The 24,476-nt window shown below is 39.8% G+C and overlaps 2 protein-coding genes and 1 long non-coding RNA gene across 3 annotated transcripts in view; 1 reads left to right on the top strand and 2 right to left on the bottom strand.

The window, feature by feature from the left end:
* The window catches only part of LOC135791337 (uncharacterized), a 157,605-nt gene that overhangs the window by 110,582 nt on the left and 22,547 nt on the right, over positions 1-24,476 (top strand). The gene's annotated exons all lie outside the window — the stretch shown is intronic.
* Positions 1,766-4,017, bottom strand: LOC135791335 (organic cation transporter 1-like). The gene is made up of 6 exons (XM_065301714.1): positions 3,872-4,017; positions 3,541-3,815; positions 2,907-3,476; positions 2,405-2,850; positions 2,158-2,345; positions 1,766-2,094 (listed from the first exon to the last, which is right to left on the bottom strand). Exons 2-6 carry the CDS (start codon positions 3,783-3,785, stop codon positions 1,864-1,866), a joined length of 1,680 nt encoding a protein of 559 aa, XP_065157786.1. The 5' UTR covers positions 3,786-3,815; positions 3,872-4,017; the 3' UTR covers positions 1,766-1,863.
* Positions 4,176-24,476, bottom strand: part of LOC135791339 (uncharacterized) — a 39,223-nt gene continuing 18,922 nt past the window's right edge. Inside the window, exons 2-5 of the long non-coding RNA XR_010548008.1 lie at positions 7,306-7,492; positions 6,995-7,247; positions 6,387-6,581; positions 4,176-6,241 (exon numbers count right to left, since the gene is read on the bottom strand). This is a non-coding gene — a long non-coding RNA (uncharacterized lncRNA). The remainder of the gene's footprint in view (positions 6,242-6,386; positions 6,582-6,994; positions 7,248-7,305; positions 7,493-24,476) is intronic.

Here is a 24,476-nt window from a genome sequence, read left to right as displayed (position 1 = left end):
TTTACTTTGCAAAATTACATTATCTATCAGAATCCGAAAACATAATTTAAAATTTCCAACTTTTAATTTCAAACATAAAAAAAGAAATCTTTTGCCTTTTTTATAACAAAATCTTTTCGTTAAATTTTTTTATGCACTTTTTGTCGTTTTTCGCAAAGGGTGCCATCTTGTAGAGTACTTTTTAAGAATTAAGAATATGTGGTCCTTTTTTTCGTAGCCCTTTTCGTTCTCGAGATAATCGCAATTTAATCTCGCCGGTTTCTCGGGAAAAATTTAAGAAAAAAGTTCGACCCTGTTGTTCGGCCAAAAGTTTTTTTAGGAAAATATGTTCGACCCTGTTCTTCAACCAAAAAAGTTTGACCCTGTTGTACGACCGAATTTTTTTAGGAAAATTAGTTCGACCCTGTTCTTCGGCCGAAAAAAATTTTAAGAAAAAAGTTTGACTCTGTTGTTCAACCGAAAAATTTTTAGGAAAATAAATGCGACTCTGTCCTTGGACAGAAAAAAAATTTAAATAAAAAAGTTCGACCCTGTTATTCGACCGAGAAATGAAATTTATTGGTCAAAAATGGCTATACTTAAAGGGCAGTTTAAGACACTTTCACATGGTTTACAGAGTTATAAAGGTATGCATATTGTTAAGGGTTTCTTAAACTATAACATGACGTTGAAAAACTTTCAGAAAATCGTTTAGTTCACGAGATACAGGGCGTTTTCCACAGCATGTTTTCAAATTTTCACAAACTTGCCAACTTTTGAAGGCCATTTTAGGGCACTTCTAAAAGGTTAAGAAGATTGAAATAGAATACATCGTAAAGAGGGTCTCTTGAACTATAATATGGCGTCAAAAAACCTGGAAAAAGTATATTAGTTTAGGAAATACAGGGTGTTTTCCACACTATGTTTTCATTTTTTTAATGCTAAGTTTTTAAAAACAATTAAAGGTACTTGTGGAAGGGCTAGTAGGTTTGAAAAGCATGCGTCATGTAGAGGGACTTTCGTACTCTGACATGGCGGTGAGAAACTCCAAAAAACTCAATTACTTCATGATATACAGGGCGTTTTCTACATCATGTTTACAAATTTTTATAAAATTGACAATTTTAAAGAGTATTTTAGGGTACTTTTTGACTGGGTAGAGAGTTGAATATACATACATCATCTAAAAAGAGGCTTGTGTTATACGATGACAGTAAAAAAATGTATGGTGTCGCGGGCAAAAGCTAGTTACACAACAAAATTGTATTCTATGATATTAAATAATAAAAACTTTTTTTTGTTTTTTTTTTAGTATCTTGAGAAATTTCAATTAATAAACACAAATGTGGCGGAGACGCTTGACATTTTAATTAGTATTACTAACAACTAATAATAGAATCGGGTAGGGCAGCTCCTAATTACTCAATTTATTCAATTTTTCATTTAATAGTATCAATGGTTTTCCCTGCAGATGGCCTTAAGTGAAATGTGTACTCGCAGCGTAACTAATGAATCAATTATCTCAACAATTAATAGAGATAAACAGAAACCAAAAACAATATGAAACTCAGTACCAAATCTTACACAGAATAACATTGAATAAAATTCAAATATAAGATATGTTTGAAAAAAATTTCCACAAGATTTTCTCGGAAACTGAAATAAACGAAATATTCGACACTAAAATTAAAAATAGAAAAAAAAAGCACGAATTTTTACTGGAATTTTGGGACACTTTCTAAGAGTTCTAAGACTTGTGCTAAAGTTTTCAAATAATGAAACGCGATTAAAGTTTTCTCACCAGCAATCAACAGTTAAGGACGACCTTATTTATAAGAGTACTCGTTTAAATTTATAATACAATGCGATTAAGTCAAGTTAAGTTTAAGAACTATTAATTGTTTCCTTTAGTAGTGCATCAGCTCTATCGGGCATATAATGACGTTTCCTGGATCTTCCCCATAAATCTTGTTCTGCACCAAAAATCCTCGCGTCTGCGAGAGTTTCCGGTAACTGGTGACCAAGTGTTTCCGGCAGGAAAATGCAACAGATCATGCCCAGTAATGCACAGAAAATATAAATCATATAAGGAAGTATCGCGTTTACAGATATTCCCTGTAATAAAATAATATAATAAATTAATAAAAATAAATAAATAAATAACAATAAAACATTTACCAGATTAATAATGTATGGCACCAAAGTGCCCATGCTGCTAGCAAAGATAATCCCGACTGAAATACCCGTTTGTCGAATGCAAGTGGGATATATTTCCAAAGCTTGAAGATTTACTGATAAATACGCTAGCGATAGACTGAACTTCATCAATACGCACAAGGCATTAATTACGAATGTCATAGAAGTGCCTAAATAAATACAAAACAATAATATAACTTAGTTTCCCTCAAGTTATTAATCATATTACCATTAATAAAAAATGTTATTAAAGTACATGATACAAAAGTCATGCTGAAGCCCACAAAACTTGCATAACGCCTTCCATAACGATCGCTAATTACTTTTGCAAGCACAAACCCGGGAAATTCGGCCAACGCTTGAAACAGATAATTTAAGAATGGATTGCCGTCCAAATTTGTAACATTAACAACAAGAAATATGTAAATCTGTAGTATAATGCAATAAGAACACATGAGTAAAATGGCATTTTTAACTAAACGTGGGCTCGAAAAAAATCCTAAAATCCTGTTTTCATGCTTTCTATTGCTGTTCATGTCGCAGTGAATTAACAACATTTTTTCGACATCCGTTGGCATTTCCGTTTTATTCGCATTCGCAACGCTCTGCAATTCTTTGATACAACGGTCAACTTTGCCCTTAGAGACTAACCAGCGTGGTGATTCAATTATCCAACTATTAAATATAAAATACAGATATCAGTTAATCAAACACACATCGATTAAACTTACGGTCGTGAAAATAAGTAAATGCCACATGGCAATGTTGTTGCAAGCAAAAACGGCACCCAATCACGCAGCCACCACATGAGTAGCGGAAGAATAGACAATCCGGCGTTCCAAGCCAGGAATACTATCATACCAATAAGTGCGCGATCTTCTGGGCGTGAAATTTCCATTGCAATGACCAGTGGTCCTTGAATTAACGTCGTACTGGCCAAGGAGCCAATAAAACTAAAAAACATAAACAAATACGTCCAGTCTGATGTTAACGAGGACATAATGCGACCTATCATAACCATGGAGAGGGATATGAAAAACATTGGCATCCTGCCGTAGTTATCGGACACATAACCAGTAAGAAAGGTTCCAACAACTTCACCGATAAAACCAACAGCAATCGTATTGGCTGGTACCATTTCATTCTCACACACCCAATCATTTTGAGTAGATGCCGTCCTATCATACCAAGTGTAATCGTAACTCCAACCATGGTCGCACTGGACGGTTTTTTCTGGATCTCCCATGCTAACAAACCGTCTACATTTGGAATAACTTAGCAGACCTTTAGAATCTATATCCCTGCAATATAATATAATATAATATTCATATTGAAGTTTCCGTTTATTGTCGGATAGTAATTTACCTTGGAATAGTCAAGTTTTTCCATGCATCTATGGTATAGTTGGTATATTCACGGCCTGGAACAAGACACCAGTGATCCGGAGTTGCTAAACTGATGATTAGGTTCATATATGGCATGGCTGCCAAAACCGGTAAAATCAAATTGAACTTGAGAAAGAATGATTTTTGATATGGGCCTGCATTTCCAATTTTTTCCATGACAATATCAAGATCGAATGATGTTTCCTTAGGGTCATCTTTGGCCATGTTGAAGTCCCTTCGCAAATAATATGATCACTAAAAATATAACACATTAAATTTTAGCCGAGGTGGTACAATTTCGAAACACATACCTAGGTATTATATAGATACTTTCGAAACTACAACTTGATTTGATCAAAATGAGACAAAACTGCAAACTTAGTGCTAATAAAGAAGTAGTTTATAAAGAAGTCAAACACTTAAAATCGTTTCGCAAATATATAGATAAAATATAAATTGGTTTTACATTAGATTCTTCCGTACGTTTTCATGTTGTTTACCCTCGTTTGTTTGACTTCAATATTTACTTATTAAACACCCAAGTGTGTTATTGGCAGATTATGAAACATAGTAAATAATCTTTAAACCACACATTACATATTTGATTGCTTTGCATTTTTTTTGTCAATATGTCTAGTATTTATTTATAAAAATGAACTATAAATTACAATTTGTGTAAATCTTACGGCGCAATTATCAAATTAACCAGAGAGATTATCATAATTCGCCATTAACATTGCCGAATACATGCGCACACAGTTTAAACAGCCCCGTAGCCAAAATACATGGCAGCGTCATGCATATTTAGTAATTTAGGAGCAAAAAGGAATTAATTGGCTAATGCGCTAATGGCCTAATTAATTAAGAATTACGAGCGCTGAGGCTCGACGCGAGCGGCCACCACACAGTCCGCGTTCGCCGAAAAGCGGACGCGTTAATTAAAAGCCGTGTGTGTACGCCTCGAAAACGTGTAAATCGTTTATATAATAATATCTCCTATTATTTTGCGAATAAATACGACTATAATATCTAACGCACACAGTCTGTGGCATAATGGAGTGCAAATATAAGCAGTGTGAAACAAACCAAAATATTCATAAACAAAGAATTAATTTTGACATTCATGAAGATCGTGGCACTGAATAATATACGTTTTATTTCGACTGCTGAGTGTTATGTTAATGCAATTGCTAAATGTGTAATGCGTGAACGCATTGTGCTTAATTAATTATGCGTTGTCCGGTTATTGCTTAAATTTTTGCTCGTTATCACATTATAAAATAACTCATGAATACTCATTTGCATTCATGCGTTTGATACAACTACCGTAAACAATCAAATTAATTATTTCATCTTATAAACTAAATTTATCTCGTTCCAAACTTATACCAATTATTGAGTAATTCTAAATTTTGTACTTTCATCAAGATGCTTCCGATGTACTAACAATACGTAGGTACCTATAACTAAGAATGAAAACCAAATTAATTTTAACAAAATAATGTAGAATAAACTCAGCCTAAATGTATTCATTTTAAACTCTCCTTTTATAAAATCTTAATATTTTGCCACGCCAAATTCTTATCTTATCTGATTTGTAGCATTATTCTTTAATTACTTTCGGAAATAATGAACGAAGCGCCTCCTGTATAGGTAAATTACGTAAATCTGTATCAAATAACGCAGAAACTTTTAATGAAACTTGGAACGCAGTTTCTAAGTCTAGGCCACTGCTGCGCGCGAATCGATGTAATAAATATTCGTAAATGTGAGCGTCCGCCTTGCTTTGAACAATAGAATGTACCAGTGACTGTAACCCTGGAGGCGGCAGCACCAGAGGCATCACCGCTGGTTCTTAATAACCCCGCAGGTTTGTAATTAATTTCCCAACGGAATGCCCAACAGGCTCTAAACCGTCTCCTTTTTTTTTCAAAGTTGGCCGCAGGTTTAATTTACTGATTTCAATGCACCGACGTTGTATATCGTATAGACACATTCTAAGTGTCTGCAAGTCGAAGATCTAAGGTGTAGAATTTGAATTTATATTGAAAGTTGAATTTTCAATTTTATTCCGGTCGTGAGTGCCCTGGGTGCAAGTTGCAGCTGCGATACCAATACTAATATGAAATCCCCGGCGGTGAGTTATTGCCGAAATAACGCGGCGCATGGGAAAGAAGGCTCGCGCGATGGCGCTGAGGAAAAACGCGATTAATTTGAATAAAGGCAACATTAAAGCGGCGTCTCAAGGTGCCGATGAATCAAGACGGGTATGCCGTGCGGCCTCCACCTTCTCGCCACCGTTGCTAGGGCGACGCGCTCTGCACGGCCAATCGGCGCACGCTCGAGAGGCGGCCGCCGCATCCGCCGACGACATCCATCCTGTGCTCCCATCGCTTCCTCCGACGCGGGGCCGGCAACTGCCAGCAAAAGCGTTTCCATTCTTCGTCTTATTTTCCGTGAAATTCCCATTATGGCCATGCATTCCACAGAGCTGCAAAATCCCCCAAGATGCTGCTGCTGCCACTGCTATCGACGACTTATTGTTCTTCCAGCGTGCTTAACGATTCCACCAACCCTCTCAAATATCCACAAAAATATTACATTCATATCGAGATCTTGATTCGAATGACAACAGTGGAATTTGTTTTTCACAACCTTCTGATCATGAAATGTAACATGTCCTAAAACAAAAATAAATATATACGTTTAAAGAATTGCGGCAATATTTTCTGTACATTATGCAAAACAAAAAATCGAGTGTAAAACGTTATAAATTACGTGGAAACTCAAATGCATTGAATGCATTAGTTGTGAAGTCATACTTACTACTGCAAATGGGTGTAAACGCAAATTTAATGAGACAAGTCGAATGAATTCATCAACTGCTGCATCATTAACTTCTTGGGAATACGTTGAGGGGTTGTAAAATGATATTCCACAGCAGAATCCAGCATTATCAGTTGAGTACATTTTAAGGACAACAAGTACTAACAATTCGTCATGGTTTCTTCATTGCTGGACCTAAAATTAAAACATAAAAATCAATTCGTTTAGATGAGTGCTTCACAAAGTAAAAATGCTTATTTAATTCCCCTCTCCAGTATCTTAGTAAGACATTCAATGAACATTTCACTTTAAATTTTCCCATGAACTTTGATTTGTTACAACTTGAAACCCCGCTAATATTTACGACAACTTTTGATATAGTATATCACATGCAGGTAGAAAATACGCTTGTAATGAATAACAACAACATGTAGGCATATAGAATTTTTTAAAGTCATGTGTTTGCTCCAAAAGAAAAGTAAAGAAAGTATAAAGAAACCTGTTTGATTGAAACTAATCTAATAACTCATGTAACAATCCAAAAGCTTCACTGTACTTTATATATTGACTATAGACCTCTTCTTCATTCTATCTGCATTTATTTTTACCTCGCTTTTGTGTACCGCCGAACGCTCTGATGACTTAATGGTGCCGGTTTGGTTTCATGGTTGCACGCTTACTCATGAATCCCTTTTCTTTCTCCCTGAAACACGACATACCTTTCTTTGGCTGAACATTTCTTATTTTTAACTCGTGTGATGCAGGCAGCTTTCGTCCAAATTTATTTCTTTGAAGGTTTTTGTCTGTAGATGCCTTGGCGTATACATCATGATGTAGGTAAGGGTAGTGTAGAGTTTTTAGCTAGTGGAGAGAGAGATAGATTAGTTGGAAGCCATATTTATGGGCAGAAACTTCTAACTTCCAAGTTAGGCGCAGCGTGGCGGCGCAGAGCAGCGTGGAACCCCTCGAGATATCTTAATCTGAACTGTCCCCTTGGACGTTTATCATTGTATTAGGTACGCGCAGCCATTCACACCGGTGCACAATGAAACTTCGAAGTCCAACTTGAACTCGCCGGTTTGCAATTATATGGATGCAGTGGAATCCTGAAAATTGAAAATACATTTAGGTTTTTGGTACTTTCGTTGTAATTACATTTTGATAGAATTATGAAGATTGAGAAAGTTTTCCTGAATCGTTATAGTTTTTTTCCTGACGATATTTTTCTTTAGATTGCGCATTTAGCAAGAATTGCGGACAATAACAGTAAAACCTAATGCCCACGCCAAGGCATTTTCCATTTTCCATTAAAATAGCGTGCGAAAATTTAAAGGTACCAGATAAAACGCATTTCTGCCCAAATAAACCTCAGCAACCATATCAACATTGAACGAAAACACAAATATATGCATTATTTATACCAGCTCTCCGACAGAAAAAAAATCTTAAAGTTTAATTAATTCCAGACCAATATGTTTACAAATTATGAACATATCTTTGAGTTTTTTTCTGTAGATTACGTTTTGTGCCAAATCTGTTTCTACAACAGTTAAAACTGATGCAAAGACAACGTACAAAACCCAAACAAACTCATAAACCATTGGACAAGTCTTTTCTTTTTTGTATCTGTCGCCTCATTTTTATTTCGAGTTCCAAGCAATCTTTTCGGCAGTCTACTTTTTATTTGTCTTTCCATTGCTGTTGTCGTCGCCGTTTGCAGTTCTTTCTGCGCCAAGCATTCGCTAAAAAATCTTGGCTAGGTTTCTTCCATTCGTAAATCTCGGAATTGCAGCTCCAGCAGGATTACCGCAATTGCCGCGTTTTTCTCCGCTAACAATGCAAGTGAAATTTACGCGTTTGTTTGCGTTTCGTGCCATTTCCTGCAGTTTTCGCTTGCACAAACACATTACAATTGCCAAATTGCATCCAGAAGCTTTTAATCTAATTGCAACTTACATTTAAACTTCAGGCGTCGTAACTTGGTTAAAATAAAAATGCATACGCGTGCAAGTATCAAATAAATATAATTGAATCACAAATCATGTGTGCGCATCATTTGAATATCAGTTTGCTATGCTCACACCCCCAAGGGGTTGCTTTTTGAATGTTTGACACTGATGTTTATGTCCCACATAGTGCATGATTATTAAGTATTTACAAGTGTGGATAGCTCGTAAAACAAGTCATAAATGTTAGGTTTTATATACGCTTGTGAGCTGTCGATCGTCGGCGAGTGGATTTGGGGCGTGCGGCCACGGTTTTGTGCATTTCCAAGTGTCGAACGTGCGCCACGGCAGTAAACAGTAAACGAATCAACGGTCAAAATATCAAGTCGCACCCGTCGCAAAGAGACAAACAAACCGCGCCAGACGCGCGCGTAAACGTTTCCAGCATTGAAGGCGAATAAACGCGCTCGTCTCGGGGGTTTGCTTGACTTTTACTGATCGTAAAAATCGTAAAAACGCTCGTAACCATTAATAACTACTGCCGTGTGGAGCAAGTGGACTGTACGCTCTAGATGAGTGTCGTTGTATCATAAAATTGATTGTGTTGACACATTTTTACCTACTGGTGGTATAGATTTGCACAATTCAACAAACAACAAAACACATTAAATATTATAGTAAGGTGTGTTCTGTGTATGGATAGAAATCCCTCTATTCTGAAACTAGTCTCAAACGTGCCATAAAACAGAGTTTGAATTAAATTTGCTAGCTTTTTCTCATAGCTATTATAATATACGAATTTCCTTGATGCTCCCATCTCCATGGAGCGTTAATCTAATTGTCAAAGGATTAAATCATACCCCCTCGTATAATCAACTGATAACTGAACCCTTTTATAGTATCTCATTTCTCATCGGTCACATTTGACCATTGGTCAGCCTCTATGTTTGTTTTTGCCTTATCATATAGAAGGGTTGAGTCACACCACCGAAGCATCCGACTGATTACTAGGGTATCACTCTATCCTTCTTTGGACACGCACACTCGGGAATATAAACATCACACTAACAACAAGCGAAAGGGGTCGAGCGCGCGGTTCGTAAATTAAAATTCAAATTGGGTCCTGTGCACTTCCCGGAGGGTAATGCGGCGCTCCTTCCGCGCCATGGCCGCCGGTCGACGGATAATCCCGCCGTCCAATCTTCGACGATGTACGATTATATTCTGCGTTCCGGTCGATCTCCTCGCCGCGCCGTGTGAAGGGACAGCGTGCAGGGCGCGTGTACCAAATTCGCAACAATTCTCATTTCATCCACCTCGCAGTTTTCTGCATACATGGTGTTTGATCGTGAATAACAACAACAAAATAAACAAATATTATTCTGTGCAAACCGAGTATAGAATAACCATTAACATAATAATTGTTAATATTGAATGAATATTGATACAATTTCATGTTGAATGATTAATATTTGATGTAACATAGCTGGTGCTATCACGACTCTGTATTTGCTCCAACGTTTGGGTTACGTTACGAATGTCGGTATTATGTGGGCGCAGTTAAAACCTGGGGGCCAAAATTGGAAACGCGCTAGATGTACACGCGACGGGGGGTATAAACCGTTTCAATATACATATACAACGCGTATATATGCTTGCCGCACTGGCATCGCAGCGCGAGATCGCCGCCGCCGACGCCGCCGCAGCCCGTTTTCCAGTTTTAATGGGAAAATGGGAAAACGGGGCCGGCGGGCAGGCGAACTCGGGCGCGCTTCCCAGTCGATGTGTGGTTATGTGCGGACATATCCGTCCATCACCCTTTATCGTCCCCCCAACGAACAAATACACGACCCTTCGCGCATAACTGCCCCCAGCACGCATATACAACCAGCCAGCCGCCCACCGAAAGGAAACAAACTCGCCGGAGCAGAGTTGCAGAAATGGCGAAATGGCAATGAGCACAAAAAACGCACAAGACGCCGATGCTGAAAAATACAACGCGAGCTTGATCAATGATACCATGGAAGACAATACCGCCGGCGGCGCATGAAAAGCCGGCAGTTGAAAGGAGAGAAATTGCGAATGGCTATTAGCCGGCTCCGAAAGACACACCTTTCTCGAGTTTTGCCGTAGGAACACTTAAAACAATAAGAACAAAGAAATTCGAAGGATATCCGAGCAATTTATCCGCCGGAATAATGGAACGTGGAACAAAGCGCTGCCTGTCGTGGCGTGCGTGGCAATTCCGACGTTTCCCAACCTGGTGATGCAGGCAAGCCGGGAGTAAACGGTGCATGGTTGAATGATAACAGTTGTAGATGCCGTGCGGGCGCTGTGTGCACGGTGAAAGCAAACGTTCTTTCTTTCCTGCTTGAAGAGGCATCAGGCCATCATCATGGGCATCCTGCGCACGACGCAAAAGCAGACTGGAGGTCGTTATCTCTGTTAAATGAAGTGTACGGTAACGCTTTGTGCTTTATATTGGGACCAGAAACTTGCTTCTGCACACAGCACACCGAATGTTTTTGAAAGACCCTCAAAATTGCAACCAGAAATAATCTAAAAGAAAATATTTTAGAAATTCTTATCAGTGTCGTGGAAATAAACCAAAAACAAAAACTAATATTAAAATTGAATTTATCTCGGTGGGCTTCTAGTTTTATGTTCCCTTTTATACTTTTTATAGTTGTTTATTTCTCCGATTGTGTGCTAAGAAATGGTTGAAGACGGCCGAAATTGGACGTCGCCGCAGTAGATTTTCGCTCTTTTAGCTAGGCTTAGAAGCCCCGTCCTTGGCGATATGCATCCGGGGTGCTTTGGCGCAAGCGAGATAATCCCGATATTCAAATTTAGAATATGCAAATGTTGGGTAATCCACGAGCGCGTCGTCGAGTGGAATAATATTGAGATGTATAGAGTGTTGTTACGCTCGTTTCGGAACGTATCTATGCACGCCGCCGCCAATGGAACGAGGGGCCGCCAGGGATGCAGGACCCTCCCGGGCGGCGGGCATGGCACGGACGACAGATTTCCATAGTCGCGCCATGAATGTGTAAGCATCGGGATGGCGCGACGTGCGGCACCGCGAAAAGCTTATATAAAGCTTCGAATTTATTAGTCGGAAAATCCGAACTGGGCTCGTTCCATACCAGGATTAACACTGCTCGCCACTCTATGACCCGAATGGTATCCAAACTACAGACTATACAACACAATTTATTTGCTGCGGCACTTTTTTTTAAATGTAAAAATCTCAGGTCAATAATTAACCATACAAAAACAGAGAAATCTATTTTTACTAAACAAAGAATTTTAATACCTAGGTCAAACGAATATCCTCAATAAACATGTCTTTCCTGTTGTTGATCACACCGACAAGAACAACGCAGGTAGAGGCCATGATGAAGTGCGAAATGAAACGAAATGCGCCGCTATCTACCTGACACTATCCTCTTCTCATTGCCACGAACTTTGGAACGAACCGTGGCAACAAGAAACGAGGAGTTATTGCATATAGAATGTTGGGTCCGGGTCCGAAAGGCGGGGATCGCATGCGGGTCGCTCCCTCCAGCGAACTCGTCGACCATCGGAGGTGTACGGCGTTGCGAGGGACTTTTAAATGATAATTTAGATTACGTATAATGGTCCCATAATCGACCATTCTCGAAATGGGATATTAGACTCCCAACACAAACCCGCCGCCAAATGTTAGCAACGGCAACACAAGCGCTATATGTTTCTATGATAGCTGAGATACGAGTGTACCCAGCATGGCAGCACTCATCAACCGGCATAAATTAAGACATTTACCCAAAGCCTCGCACGCCAAAAGATCAGAGTGGGCATATTCGGATAAATTGAGGTATTATAAAAACCCAGCACTATGTACAATGCCCCGGTCATTGGTTTTGATTAATGGACACCGTTAATTATGTGTTAGACGCTGGTACGAGCTAGGAAACAGTTTGTTAATGCGTAAAATAAAGAAAAACGCACGAAGGTAGGTACAAAACGCGATGGGCACATTTATTATATGCTTGATAGCTTTATTACTATCAGAACATCAGGCGAGTCTGGAATTTCTTCATTCCTCTTTGTATTTTTAGTTTTAATAATTTCGGAATGCATGTGTCGCATTTAATAGTTTTAATGGGGGTTGTATGTTTATACAATTGTTTTTAAACCTTGCATGTTTTCATAGCCTTCATGCTTTTGTAGACATGCAATTCCTGACGTTTCCAACACGTAACCATAAATATAAAACAAAAATTTATGTGAAAAAAATACAGAACAGAAAGAACAACTGTTTATACAATTGTTAAAATAGTTAAAATGGTTCCAAAATGGAACCCACGACTTCCTGTTTTCACAGTGACATTTTTCCTCAAAAAATTCTCGTGCACAAGAGTTAATTAAACCTGATTTACTACAGTTTGTATATTTATCTACCGGTTGTGTGGTTTTAACGAGACATTAGGGTTCTACGACTATGCAAGGAACATGCTTGAATTGTCACCATGTCGCCATTATCGATGATTCGTAATCAGCGCCACAAAGGCTATCCGATTGGGTGGCATCCCGTATATAATACCCTCACGGATGCATACGTTTAATTAAAATGCCATTCGCTGCGAGTTAATGGCGTCCGACGATTCTCTCAGGCAATTAGTCCCGCCGATACATGGATTGAAACATTCTCCATTGGCCGGTCTCGGCTCATAAATAACGGTGTAACGAAGATAACAGATTGAATCAACATTGTTGATGATGGCAGCTGATACAAAGATGTTGAAAAAAGACCAGCTGGTTTAGCCTTGCGATCGGATTTCCAAACGACCGTGAAGAGAAGATACGTGTAAATGGCGACTTTAATCGTCGCTTAAATTTCATTTAATGACAAGTTTATTACACCGCCACTGTTTCTTTTAAATTATAAACTTTTATTGAGTGTTTTGTCAAATTGTGCATTAAAACGCATCAGCATAAAAACGATTTTGCGTGGAGGCAAACACACACGAATGTATTAATTATGTCATGTTTTATTTTATTTTATTCTCGATGTGATTTTTTTTTGGTTGGAACAGAGGTAGGGAGGTCAGGTCGCACGACTGCCTCGATGTCACACCGATGGGACTCGCAATTGCTCCATAAAGCGTCATAAAACTCAATGGCTCATTCAAAATACATACGCAGAGATGTTTCCATAGACTCGATGGACTTACCATTCTATCGCACGAAGACGAGCGACATTTCGCCCGGTGCGCATCAGTTCCCAAATGTGTATCGGAAGAAAAAAATCCATCTACCTATGCTGCCGAAGTTCCGCCGTGTCTGTCTCCAGTCGCGCAAATGTACATTTTATTTATGCTGCGGCAAACGGCGTCGCTGTCCGTTAGGAAACCGCAAGCGCATTTGGAGAAAACCACACGACACCGTCATTTGATCAATATTTATATATTCAATGTTTGTGTACCAAAGCGGGGTGGAATGAGAGGACGTTTCCAAACCACTGCGCGTTCCACGGACCGACGCTGGAAATGTTTTTATAATTTCCATTTTATGTCCACCATCAGCAATCTTATAAATTTGCAAAATTTTCCATTTTTTCTTGAATATGTTACCGTTTTATTTCTTGTGTGTGTATGGGGTGATCAAAAAAATATATAGAATTGAAGTGGGTGTTTCGTTTTGATTTCCTGCATTTGCATCACGACAGCACGTTCGATGTTATTTCCGAAAAATCTCGCAAATGCATTTCGCACGTACAACTTTAACGCTCGGGTACGAGTACTTTATGCCGGGGCGTGCGTTCTGCACGAATGAAAAATAGACGGCGGGCGGTTCTTCCTCTGGTGTGCGCGCGGCGCTAAGTTATCGAGTTTCATTTCCTTCGACTTCGACTGCGCGCCTCGTTTTGCACGTTCCGTCTGCCAGGAAGGCGAGAAAGGTATTTCTGGCATTTTCACTAAGTCCCAACAGGCGCGCGTTTTCCCCTTTTCCGATCTCACCCAGCACACGGGCCCGCCAGCCAAGATATAATGGGCAAGAAGTAAGTGAGAAAAAGGATGCGAGCCGGCGGCTGCATCGTTCGCACGTACGGACTTAATATTAGTTCATTATTCAAGTGCGAATTCCCCGAAGCAATAACAACAAATAACTTCGTTTTTCCACGCTTTTAACGGCATTCGGCGTATACGTGCCCATCATAATACCGCCCTCATTTTCTTCCGCGCCTTTGTTTCGCGTTTCCAATGTGCCTTGCCGTTTTATCATAAGTTAGAGACGAATATTTTAACAATAGAATGAAATCTACATTTTCCAACTATCGAAATGTGCGAAACGCAAAAAAATCTTCCAGACTGTTGAATAATATCATGAGTATGGCCAACAAAAAGAGCTTTTGAATATATTTAACCGTCGATGTAAATCAAAGTGATCCTTCTTCTTAAGAAAAAAGTGAACTTAAGCACGGTGAACCCTAAAAGACTAAAAGGGATCATCACGCCGTCGTTGGCGATGGCGTCGTTTGCATTCCACCCTCTAGCTCACAATATTCTCCCGGTATTCGCAACACACCCCCTTCTGACGAGAAATTTCTTTAGTTTACTTTGCATTAGCACGCTTTGCATTATGAGTGCGCTACCCTCTGTTTATTCAGCGCCGTGCGTCCCTTCTTGCGTCTGCAGTTTGCAGTTTTAAAAATGCGAATTGTAAAGGCGTCGTTAAGACTTTCCAAAGACGAGGCAATTGAAAAAATTGCCGAGAGTCGCCGAAGGGTCGTCTAGAAATGAAAAAAAGCTTCGAGGGGAATTTTTACACCCCTCATAACGTCCTCGTCGAGTGCAGACGATGCACTAACAAACAACAATTCAAATTAATTAAATTCATTAAATTGATCATTTGCATAGCATTTTTTCGCACCCATCCCTTAGCTAATAATATTTTTAATCTTAGCCCGTATCTTTATGTCGCTTTAACGAGTATCATAACCGACATAAGCATAAAAATAATTAAAATATCAATGAAGAATTAAGATTGCGGCAGGCATTGAGGAAATTAATATTCCACCTAATATTTCCCTTATTTACAGTTATTATCGCAGTTTACGACCGCAAAGACGTCTCGGCCTTGTAAATTTTGATCATCAGTGCTAGCATCTTTGTTGTTCATCGCAGGAGTTTGCTTGCCATGTGCGCTGATGAGATAAATGCTCGCCTCAGAATTTCCTGCCGCCCCAGCCGTGGTCGTTCGCGGCGCCGCACACAAAGTATAATTTAGTGTGTTAATTAAAACGGTTGTTTAATTAGAAACGCGCCGCGGCTTGTTTCCAAACTTTGTGCGCACATTACGACGGCGCGCGAATGCACCGCACACTATGCTGGAATAGCGTGAAGAAGCCCGAAACGAAGGGAACAACTCATAATAACCAAGTTTTAGACATCGTGTTACGCCTTGAATCCAGGATTTGGAATCCTGCTTAAACTCTTCGTGTGTATGGAAGATGCGTGTTTGGTGCTGATATAACTTTGACAAGTCCGTGTTCGTGCGAAAGTTTTAAATATCTTAAATTTAAAGTTTCCAACGAGCTTATTGCTTTATTTTGCAAATTTTAGAACGTTAAAAATAACAGCGAAAGTTTGCTGATGCAAAAGATTTCATTAAATCGTTTAATTCTGCTACGAAACGAAAGTTTCGGTAAGAAGTTTAATTCATAACAAAATGGAAACTTTGTATATTCGGGCGATACGTATTGGGGAAGTTGAAAAGATGGGTTATGGCGTCGTGCGGTGTCCTACCGCGAGTCGCCGGGTGGGAAATTGCGCTCGTAAATCACTCGATAGTGGTAACATAACTAACTCGACATGGGTCGTTCGGTCGTGCTGGGAGGACACCCTCGTTCACGTCCCCACCCTTTCTTATTGACTCGGCAGGGCCGACATCATGACGAAACGGTAACGACCGATTTGTGTGTACACATACATATTTTTCTCAAGTTTGCTCCAACTTCCCCACATCCCCACTGATTTCCGACACAGGCCAAAAATAAACACACAAACAAACTTGTAAATCTTTTCGCGGCAGGCTTTCAGAAATCTGAACATGGAAGCATTTTTTTTGGACAAGAGCCGTAAAAGTCGCTTAGATCCTTGATGAAATTTTCATTAATTTCGTTTTGTCTCATATTCCATTGTGTTTTTTTTATGAAAAGAATGACAGAAAACACAAAACCTTTACGATTATTGTCATAGTTTGCAGCAGTTTCTGTTCATTCCGCCAGCGCGCAGATGAACATGTACTAATCCAGGCGCGCAACGTCGGAATGATATTGCTCAGCCTCAAATGTTGTTAGACGCCATTAACGAAACGAAACACGCAGAGCAGACTTTCTGGAGTTTGGCGGGGCGGAAGACTTCCGCTATACTGTGTGTGTGTGTGCGCGCGCGGTGGCATTAATAGTGTGGCGGTAGCTGCTTTCCGAATCAGTACCATAAAATAATTGTATCCCATTTCATGCAGTGTAAATGTAATTAGAAGACGCCGAGAATGTGGTTTCGGCGAGCTTCTTGAAATGGCCTTTCTTCCTCCACGCCAGGCTAAGACTCTAATTTAATGCATCTCATATTCGCCCTCGCAGGCACCCAGGGTCGAGACAACATGCTGCATGTGAGCAACCAAGGTGAGGGTAGGGTTCAACTATTTTAGAAGGGTGCACATGGAAAGTTTAACATCTCTGAATATTTAAATGTAATTCCTACATTTCTTTATAAATCAGTATAAGACAAGGGGAGGGAATATGAAAAAAGAGGGTAGAGGGAAGACTTTCGACATTTTTTACTCGTTATGATGCGTTTCGATGTTCGTTCCACGCTTCTAGTGGAGTGTAACATGTGTTCGATGTGCTCGTGATGCGTCTTCTTATTGCTTTCCGCTCCCCTAACGTCTACAAGTATTTCTAATGTTCGTTCCTTTCTATTTCATTCCTTAATATTGGTTATATTGCCCGCCATTCTGCACCATCGCTTCAACAGTAAAAAAATATAATTTGAGAAGCAACGTGTTGCCATATGAGACAGTCCAGACTTCACCTCATTCCACAGCTTGTATTTTTAATATGAAATTCAAAGATTCACCGTTGTTAATGACAAAGCAAAAATATAAAGTTCGCGCGTACAATGTGAAAAATGCAGCAATTCCTCTTATCTAAATGCTTTGAAACTGGTTATTAAAGCACCCTAAAAGCAATTATGAACGGCGTCGTATTTCAGATTAATCTTTGCCAGCATTTGCGCCTGCGTCTCCTCAACTCGGGAAACTCAACTCTTCACAACGCGAGGAAAAAGACTAAAATGTAAAAAAGTGCACGCTCCGCAGCCCGCGAAGAAAAGCGTCGGCCGATAGGAAACGAGGGGGAAAGGCGCACCGAGAAGCTATTCCGCCCTCGCTCCGCGACGCTGCTATATCTGCTATATCGGAGAAATACGATAATGGCACTTGGAAGTGTTTTTAAAGTGGCCTTTTCGTAATTAAACTTTAGATTTAATGCCGCGCACAATGCGCTCTTATATTTCACTTTATTCCCATCAGCAGGAGTGACTTCCATGTAACGAAAATGGCGGCCGAGCGGATTCTCGATGATTTTTTTGTGTTGTTCTCATGACTTATTACGAAAAGTACCTACTAGCGACCATTACAAATACTTTATGTAAAAGCACCGACTGCATGATGCCGGTCGTAAGATATTTCACGTTCTCTTCGCTTTCCGAATGCTTTTTATCGCGCCGCTCATTAGTCTTTCAATAAATGCAGTCGTGCTGAATGCATGAGGCGAGATTGGGGTGTAATGGGTGGAATGGCGTAAAGAAAAGACAAAAAAACTCACGCGGTCAGATTTATCGATGCAGTTAAATTAAATTACGTTTGCTCGCTTTGCAAAGTCGGGAGCAAGTTTAGCGTTGAGTCAGTGATATAGGTAGATAAGAACAGACAAAACGACAAACATTTACACAGGGTATATACTCTATTTAAATCCCTACTCTATAAACAACATAACTTGTTTTTAAATTGAATGTAAATTCTGTTTCGTGTAACACCCTGTGTTACGACATCAAACGACATCCAAACTGTTTTCACGGTGATTTACCACACCCATAATCGTTGTTAAGATCATTAAGACGTCTTAATGATCGATGTAAATCACTTCAATCGCGTTTCCAGACATATCAACCGGGTTTGTTTATTGGAAAGCAGTTGCATGTCAAGATGCAATGTCTGCAATTATTTTATTACAAAAAATACATTAAAATGTAGAAAATTGTATTAACTTTTTAGAATCAAAGAAACCATTAAATGAAAATGAAATTGTTGGTCAGGTGCGTATTGATGACTTTCTATTGGTTGAAGCAATCGCCCACTTATCACTAGTTCGACCAGTTCTTGGCCATACCTGTTCAAGCAGCGCAGGTAAAAACAACTCGTATGCAAATGGTGTGTGAATTCTCTTTTCTGGTTTGTTTGTGAGGAGAAAACGCCTTCTACTTCCACTCCTACTCCCTCAAAACCTTTAATGGTTCTTGTATTATTTATTCGCCTTTTTTAAATTAATATTTGTGTTTAAAATTAGAAAAAATTTAATTTTAAACATAAAAATTTAATTTTTTGTCTGGTCTATTGGTATATTGAAAAAAGATAGCAAGTTAAAGATGATGTTAGAATAGCACAGACGGTTGGAAGACGACACGTCGGTAAACGCATGGAAAGCTGAGCCAAAAGCGCCACTGAAATCAATAAAAACGGTCGTTCTCTCGCTCGCTACGATCCATTCCCTCGTCCTTTTCCTCTTCCCAACATTCTTATTCCATCGCGGTACACACCCTCAGAGCTTCCTACAATTTTTTTTATCTTTTTCTTTCCGCCATGCAGCGGCATAGAATAAAGTTGAAGCTTTGAAAACTTCCAAGGCTAGTCATCTCGGTTCGCCCCTTTCTACCGACAGAGATGCACTACTTTCCAGTATAAAAGCGTCTTGTATAAAGTACCGAAATGTTTCCAATGATGTGCTCATGCGCTATTTTATATGCCCGGGGATCATTGACGCAATAAAGCCGACGACGTCTTCGTGCTTATACGTGCGATACGCAATGCGCGTCGGAGGTGAGTAAAACGCATAAAAACAAAAAGGGAGGAAAACGGTTGAAATCAGAGTATCATTTCAATGATAACCTAACGATACGCACATGAAACGTAGCTACTACATATTTTAAAGCCACTGAATGATGTATTTTTTAGGATAATGAATAGAAAATTAAATTAAATTAATTATTAATTAAATAAACCGCGTATTTAATTATTACGAGCGTTTTATTAGCGATTTTATGTTTGTTTCGCTCGTAAAAATTATGCTTAACTACTTGACGACGATTATAACGACGTTAAAGTGTCCCAATCACACAAAACATTTTACGAGCGACTATAAATTCCTGTACCTGGTTGTATTGATGCGGATTGATTTTTGTGTTACAATTCTTACTTCCACTGATAGCACAAAAGTGCCACTTCGACATTTTTATTTTTTATGTCTAAGTTTATGCGCTCAGCGTTAGATTCGGGAAGATATAGGAAAAAGTTAAGAGACCGCCTCCGAACTTCCACCCGGCTTACACGCTTTGCGCTGCGAAAGCTCGGGAATTGCGTCGCGACCGAGTTTTAAATCGCAATTACAGTTGCAACTTTTAATCTACATAATTCACCTTTAACGGCCCATAAAAGTCGTCGACGTTGCTATACATCGAGTGCGGCTCTCTTTCTCCCTCGGCACGCCCGCGGGCTTCCAGCGGCGAGAATACGTTGGAGCGTATTCAAAAATGCGGAAAAACGCTTTGGTGCCACCGGCGGGCGGAATGGTATGGCCGCTGCGCGCTCGCCCATTTTGCGCGCAAAAAGAAAGCGCACTATCCACATCCACGCCTGGCAGCGCACAGGAGGGCGGCGGTGGTGCTGGCGGCAGCGAGTGGAGCGTAGAAAACGAGAAAAAACGCGCGCAGCGCTCGCAGTACATCTTGGCTTTCGCTGGGATGAGAAAATGGGAAAAGCGAAAAAAGTGCCGGAGCGGCGCGCCGTCGGGAGGAATGGGAGAGAGGAAAATTGCACATTCTGTATAAGTTGTTGCTGCACGGTCTATCCCACTTCTAATGGCAACATTATTCTCAAAACAAATATTATGCGGGAGCGCTGTGCGGCGGCAAGGGGAAGCGTTTTAATTTTCTTGCGTTTCCTTAGTGGAAGGAGGTTATATCGTGTGCGGGATACGAAATTGTTTATTTTTAATCTCCACCCACGTCAGGCGCACGAATGCGCGTGTTGAAAAACAACTTTTCTCTGTGCGGAATAAATGGGGAAATGGGGATGGATTTACAATAATTGCATTTACATCGCAGCCATTCGGGGCGCATTTACAATACATTAACCTATCGGGAAATCGCTTGGCTATAGACGAAATCGATTTCTTGTATCGGATGTGAAATGGAGTGGAAATTCGCGACGCAGCGCACTTCTGCAACTCGCTCAGGGCATAAAAATTCAAAAACTACATTTAACTTTTTCAATTAATAAAAATAATTATCCACAAGTATAAAATCTTTGTGTTTGTATTGTTTAATAGTTTGAATAATAATAAATTTAGAAATAACGTTTTACGGATATATGTTGACCATAGATTGCAATTATTTGTTTGTTTGTTTGGCCATTTGCGCTCGCTCGACCAAATGCGTTGCATTCGGAAATCGAGAATTGCGATCGTAAACAACCGATCCGTCGACGGTCCGCAATCCCCTTCGCGACCATTAACAATCGTCCATTAGCAAATAATCCGTTCGGGATCCAGCATTCGCAACTGTTTCACAACCAGGGGACAACATTTCATAATTAAAATCAAACAACATTACTTAGCACCACGCATTATGTAACGACTCGACAACGCATAATAGGACTACGCATATTGGAATTGATGAGTACTAAAGCAAATAGACATTAACATTAATTAATGTTACGTAATGCTTAAACATAAATATTCATAAACACCAGTATAACCAGTAAAATGAAAAATTTTCAATTGATATCTATAGGTTTTCAATCCAGGTAGACTAAGGGTAGGTGTGTACTGTAGAGGGAAGCGTGCCGCCGTCAGTTTTCGGCGTTTACTACGTTACAAGATGGGCAATTCGCGCGAACGTCATCGCCCATTCCGGTCTCGGCAAATGCACCATTCGAGCGCCATTTCAAGCGCGCCGAATTGGTCGTTGCGTTGAGCGGGCGCGCGCGCTGCTTGCTCCATCTCCACGTTTCCTTCGTCCTTACACACCCAACACGGAAGCATACAGATTGTATTATAAACATTTTATAAACTTCAAAATTTAACAATTTACCAAGCATCTAAATTTCTTCAAAATAACCTCCAAAAAAGAACAACACGTGGTTATGAACCATAAAACTTTTAACATGTTGATTTCCTAAGGGATGCAAACAAAAACTTTGTTTTTATTTATTCCCAATTGGTCCAAAGAACAATTTCATATCAAATTGGGTATCAATTCGCTTTCACTTTACAAGGTTTCAATTTCGAGCCTCATCTAAATGTCTAAGTGTCTAAGCATTCCGTTTGCTGCCACTCGCAGTCAATATAAAGGTAATACCAAATCGGTAGTTGCGGTACTACTTATTGGATGCTCCACGGCAGTGTAGGGAAAGTAAGAGGAAGACAACGAAATAACCATTCCTATTACTATCAGACCCCGTTTCCGGAATGCCTCTTGATGCTTGGTGCCAGACCGAAATAGACTCATTTCGTGTGAGAGTTTAGAATGCACCGAACAGAGAACACAGCAGAGAGGTGACTTTAATACACGTAGTCAATACTCAGAGAGTCGTCGGCGTTTCAACCCTCATGGGGTGATTCTATGATTATGTTATGAGTTGATCGTAAAGAGCACAAGCGGATGGCGCTTCACACACTTTTACTTTACTTCTATGGCGCTAATATAAGCGCGCTCAATGTTGATGTTCATGTCCTCCAGAAAGTGTTACAAGTGTTTTGATGCAAAATATTTTACACCACTCAACAAAATGAAGCTGCACCTGGGTTTTCTGTTGCACTCCTAGCAATATCCCTTAGATTGTTTTCGGGTTTCGGACCTGAAGTAGATTTACTACTAGAGTTTTACATTTACCCGGATTCTGTTAGACTGTGTATTACTCTAGCCCAGGGCTTAGCTTTCGGCGAGATAACAGCACAGTCTAACCTTAATTGAGCTTTAGCAAAGGTTTAGGCACATGGAGATTGAGTGTAAGCGCCATTACCATTCTATAGCAATTCGCCAACGGGTTAGTTATCTAACTGGGACTGATCCAACCCGGCTTAAGCAGGATCCAATTATCTGGATATACTACGCTTTCAGTCAACTCTCAACTCAACATTTTTATTGTGCTTGATTTTAATTTGGCGGTGAATGTAATAAATGTAAACAACGTGCTTGAACAAAATTTAGCTAATGTTGTTATTTATTTGATCGTGGGCCATCACCCCATCTAACACAACGTTACGTTACCCTTTTACCCTCTCCATTACTCTTTTCTCTGGTACCTAGTATCGTATTGTGCCGAACACCCTCTTACCCGCGCTATTGTATGTATGTACTCTGCGCGGCATGAAGGGTGATGAAAAAGTATAGCAAGTTTCGGGTGAGGGTGGTTGGCGAACGCGTGACGGCCGGCCATTACTTCTTGTAAGCAAAGACTTATGAGCCAGGGAGCCGCGCAGCAGGGAACCATTAACTAAATTACCGCGGCGAAGACGCGCCGCCGAGAAAAGAAGCGACCAATCGGGGGCGTGTGCCTCGCCCTTTTGCCCTCCACGACCAGCGTTGGAAAGTACAATATACTAAGATTTCGGAATGGTCGGAATTGATTACGTGCAGAACATTCATCTCGATATCTAAAACTTTTCCCATTTCGGTCTAACAAGAGTCTTAAATCAGGTGCTCAGGTGCCTGCCATTATGGAGATATCAGTTATACCGTTAAATTACACGTTATAAAAAACTTGAGAGCATTTATTTTAAGTAATAAATCACGCGATGGCTCAATTTAGTGTTAATGGAGTTTTATATTGACCTTGATTGCATGGATTCTTCCAAGTCCCTTAATGATGATCATTCACTTAGCATAACTCTTGTAGGCTTTGGACTTTTCTTTACTCACCAGATAGGTGTTATCTGTTATCTCGTTGAGTAACGATCCAGAACAGAAAAAAGCGCAGAAAATAAATTTAACTAAATTTCAATTTATAAATAACAAGTTTTTGTCCGCGACTTCAATAAGATTCGCAATTTTATTTTAAAGAAATTAATTATATAAAGAATGGCTAATAATGCACTTCAGCGTGCCATCTCGGATTCTACTATTTAACAATAACTATGATTGAATCTTAATACCAACTTTTATCCTGTAGAAAAGGGCTGTCTTTAGGGATTTCAAGGTAATTATTCGAATTTTTCTCTCCATAAAAACCATCCATGGACTTTAACAAACAGTTTAAAAAAAGAATTGGCCAAATTGGTTTAGGCGTTGTTGAGATATGCGCTTACCAACAGATTTTCCGTTTAATTTTTATATTATAGATTACTAGTTACTAGTTAGTAATTGATTTCATTATTTATCTAGCAATTTAAAGTCTCCAGGCTACCGTATTACGATCATATCTCAACAAATAGCAATGAACATTAACGTTCATAAAATACCATTAAAGATTGCGAATGCGCGCGCTTGGCCGACCTCGCTGCATATATGAGTTTTCCATGCGCTGGAGGAATTTACACACGCATACCATCTGCTTAATATGAACACATGACATATCCACGAGTAGAACTATGCGTATATCCAACATGTTCCCGGGGACGTTATGCCATTCCGGCGCCGCGAGTTATGGCACAATAATGAAGACCTAATAGGCGCACGGCTAGAATCCTGAATCTAGAAACGTTCATAACGCTAACCCTCCCCCGTCGCTCGCGAGTTATGTTATAACTTCCGAACATACTGCCTCTTTTAATTAATTGACTCATGTGTGTTTATAAAGGGTATTAGGTACATTG

Source organism: Atheta coriaria, unplaced genomic scaffold (genome assembly GCF_025399875.1).
Source record: "Atheta coriaria isolate IRGN ID8LTWV9N9 unplaced genomic scaffold, Caltech_Dcor_3.1 hic_scaffold_4_pilon, whole genome shotgun sequence".
NCBI classification, from domain to species: Eukaryota; Metazoa; Arthropoda; class Insecta; order Coleoptera; family Staphylinidae; genus Dalotia; species Dalotia coriaria.
The sequence above is the reverse complement of the archived record's forward strand: the minus strand, read 5'-3'. Positions and strand labels throughout refer to the sequence as shown.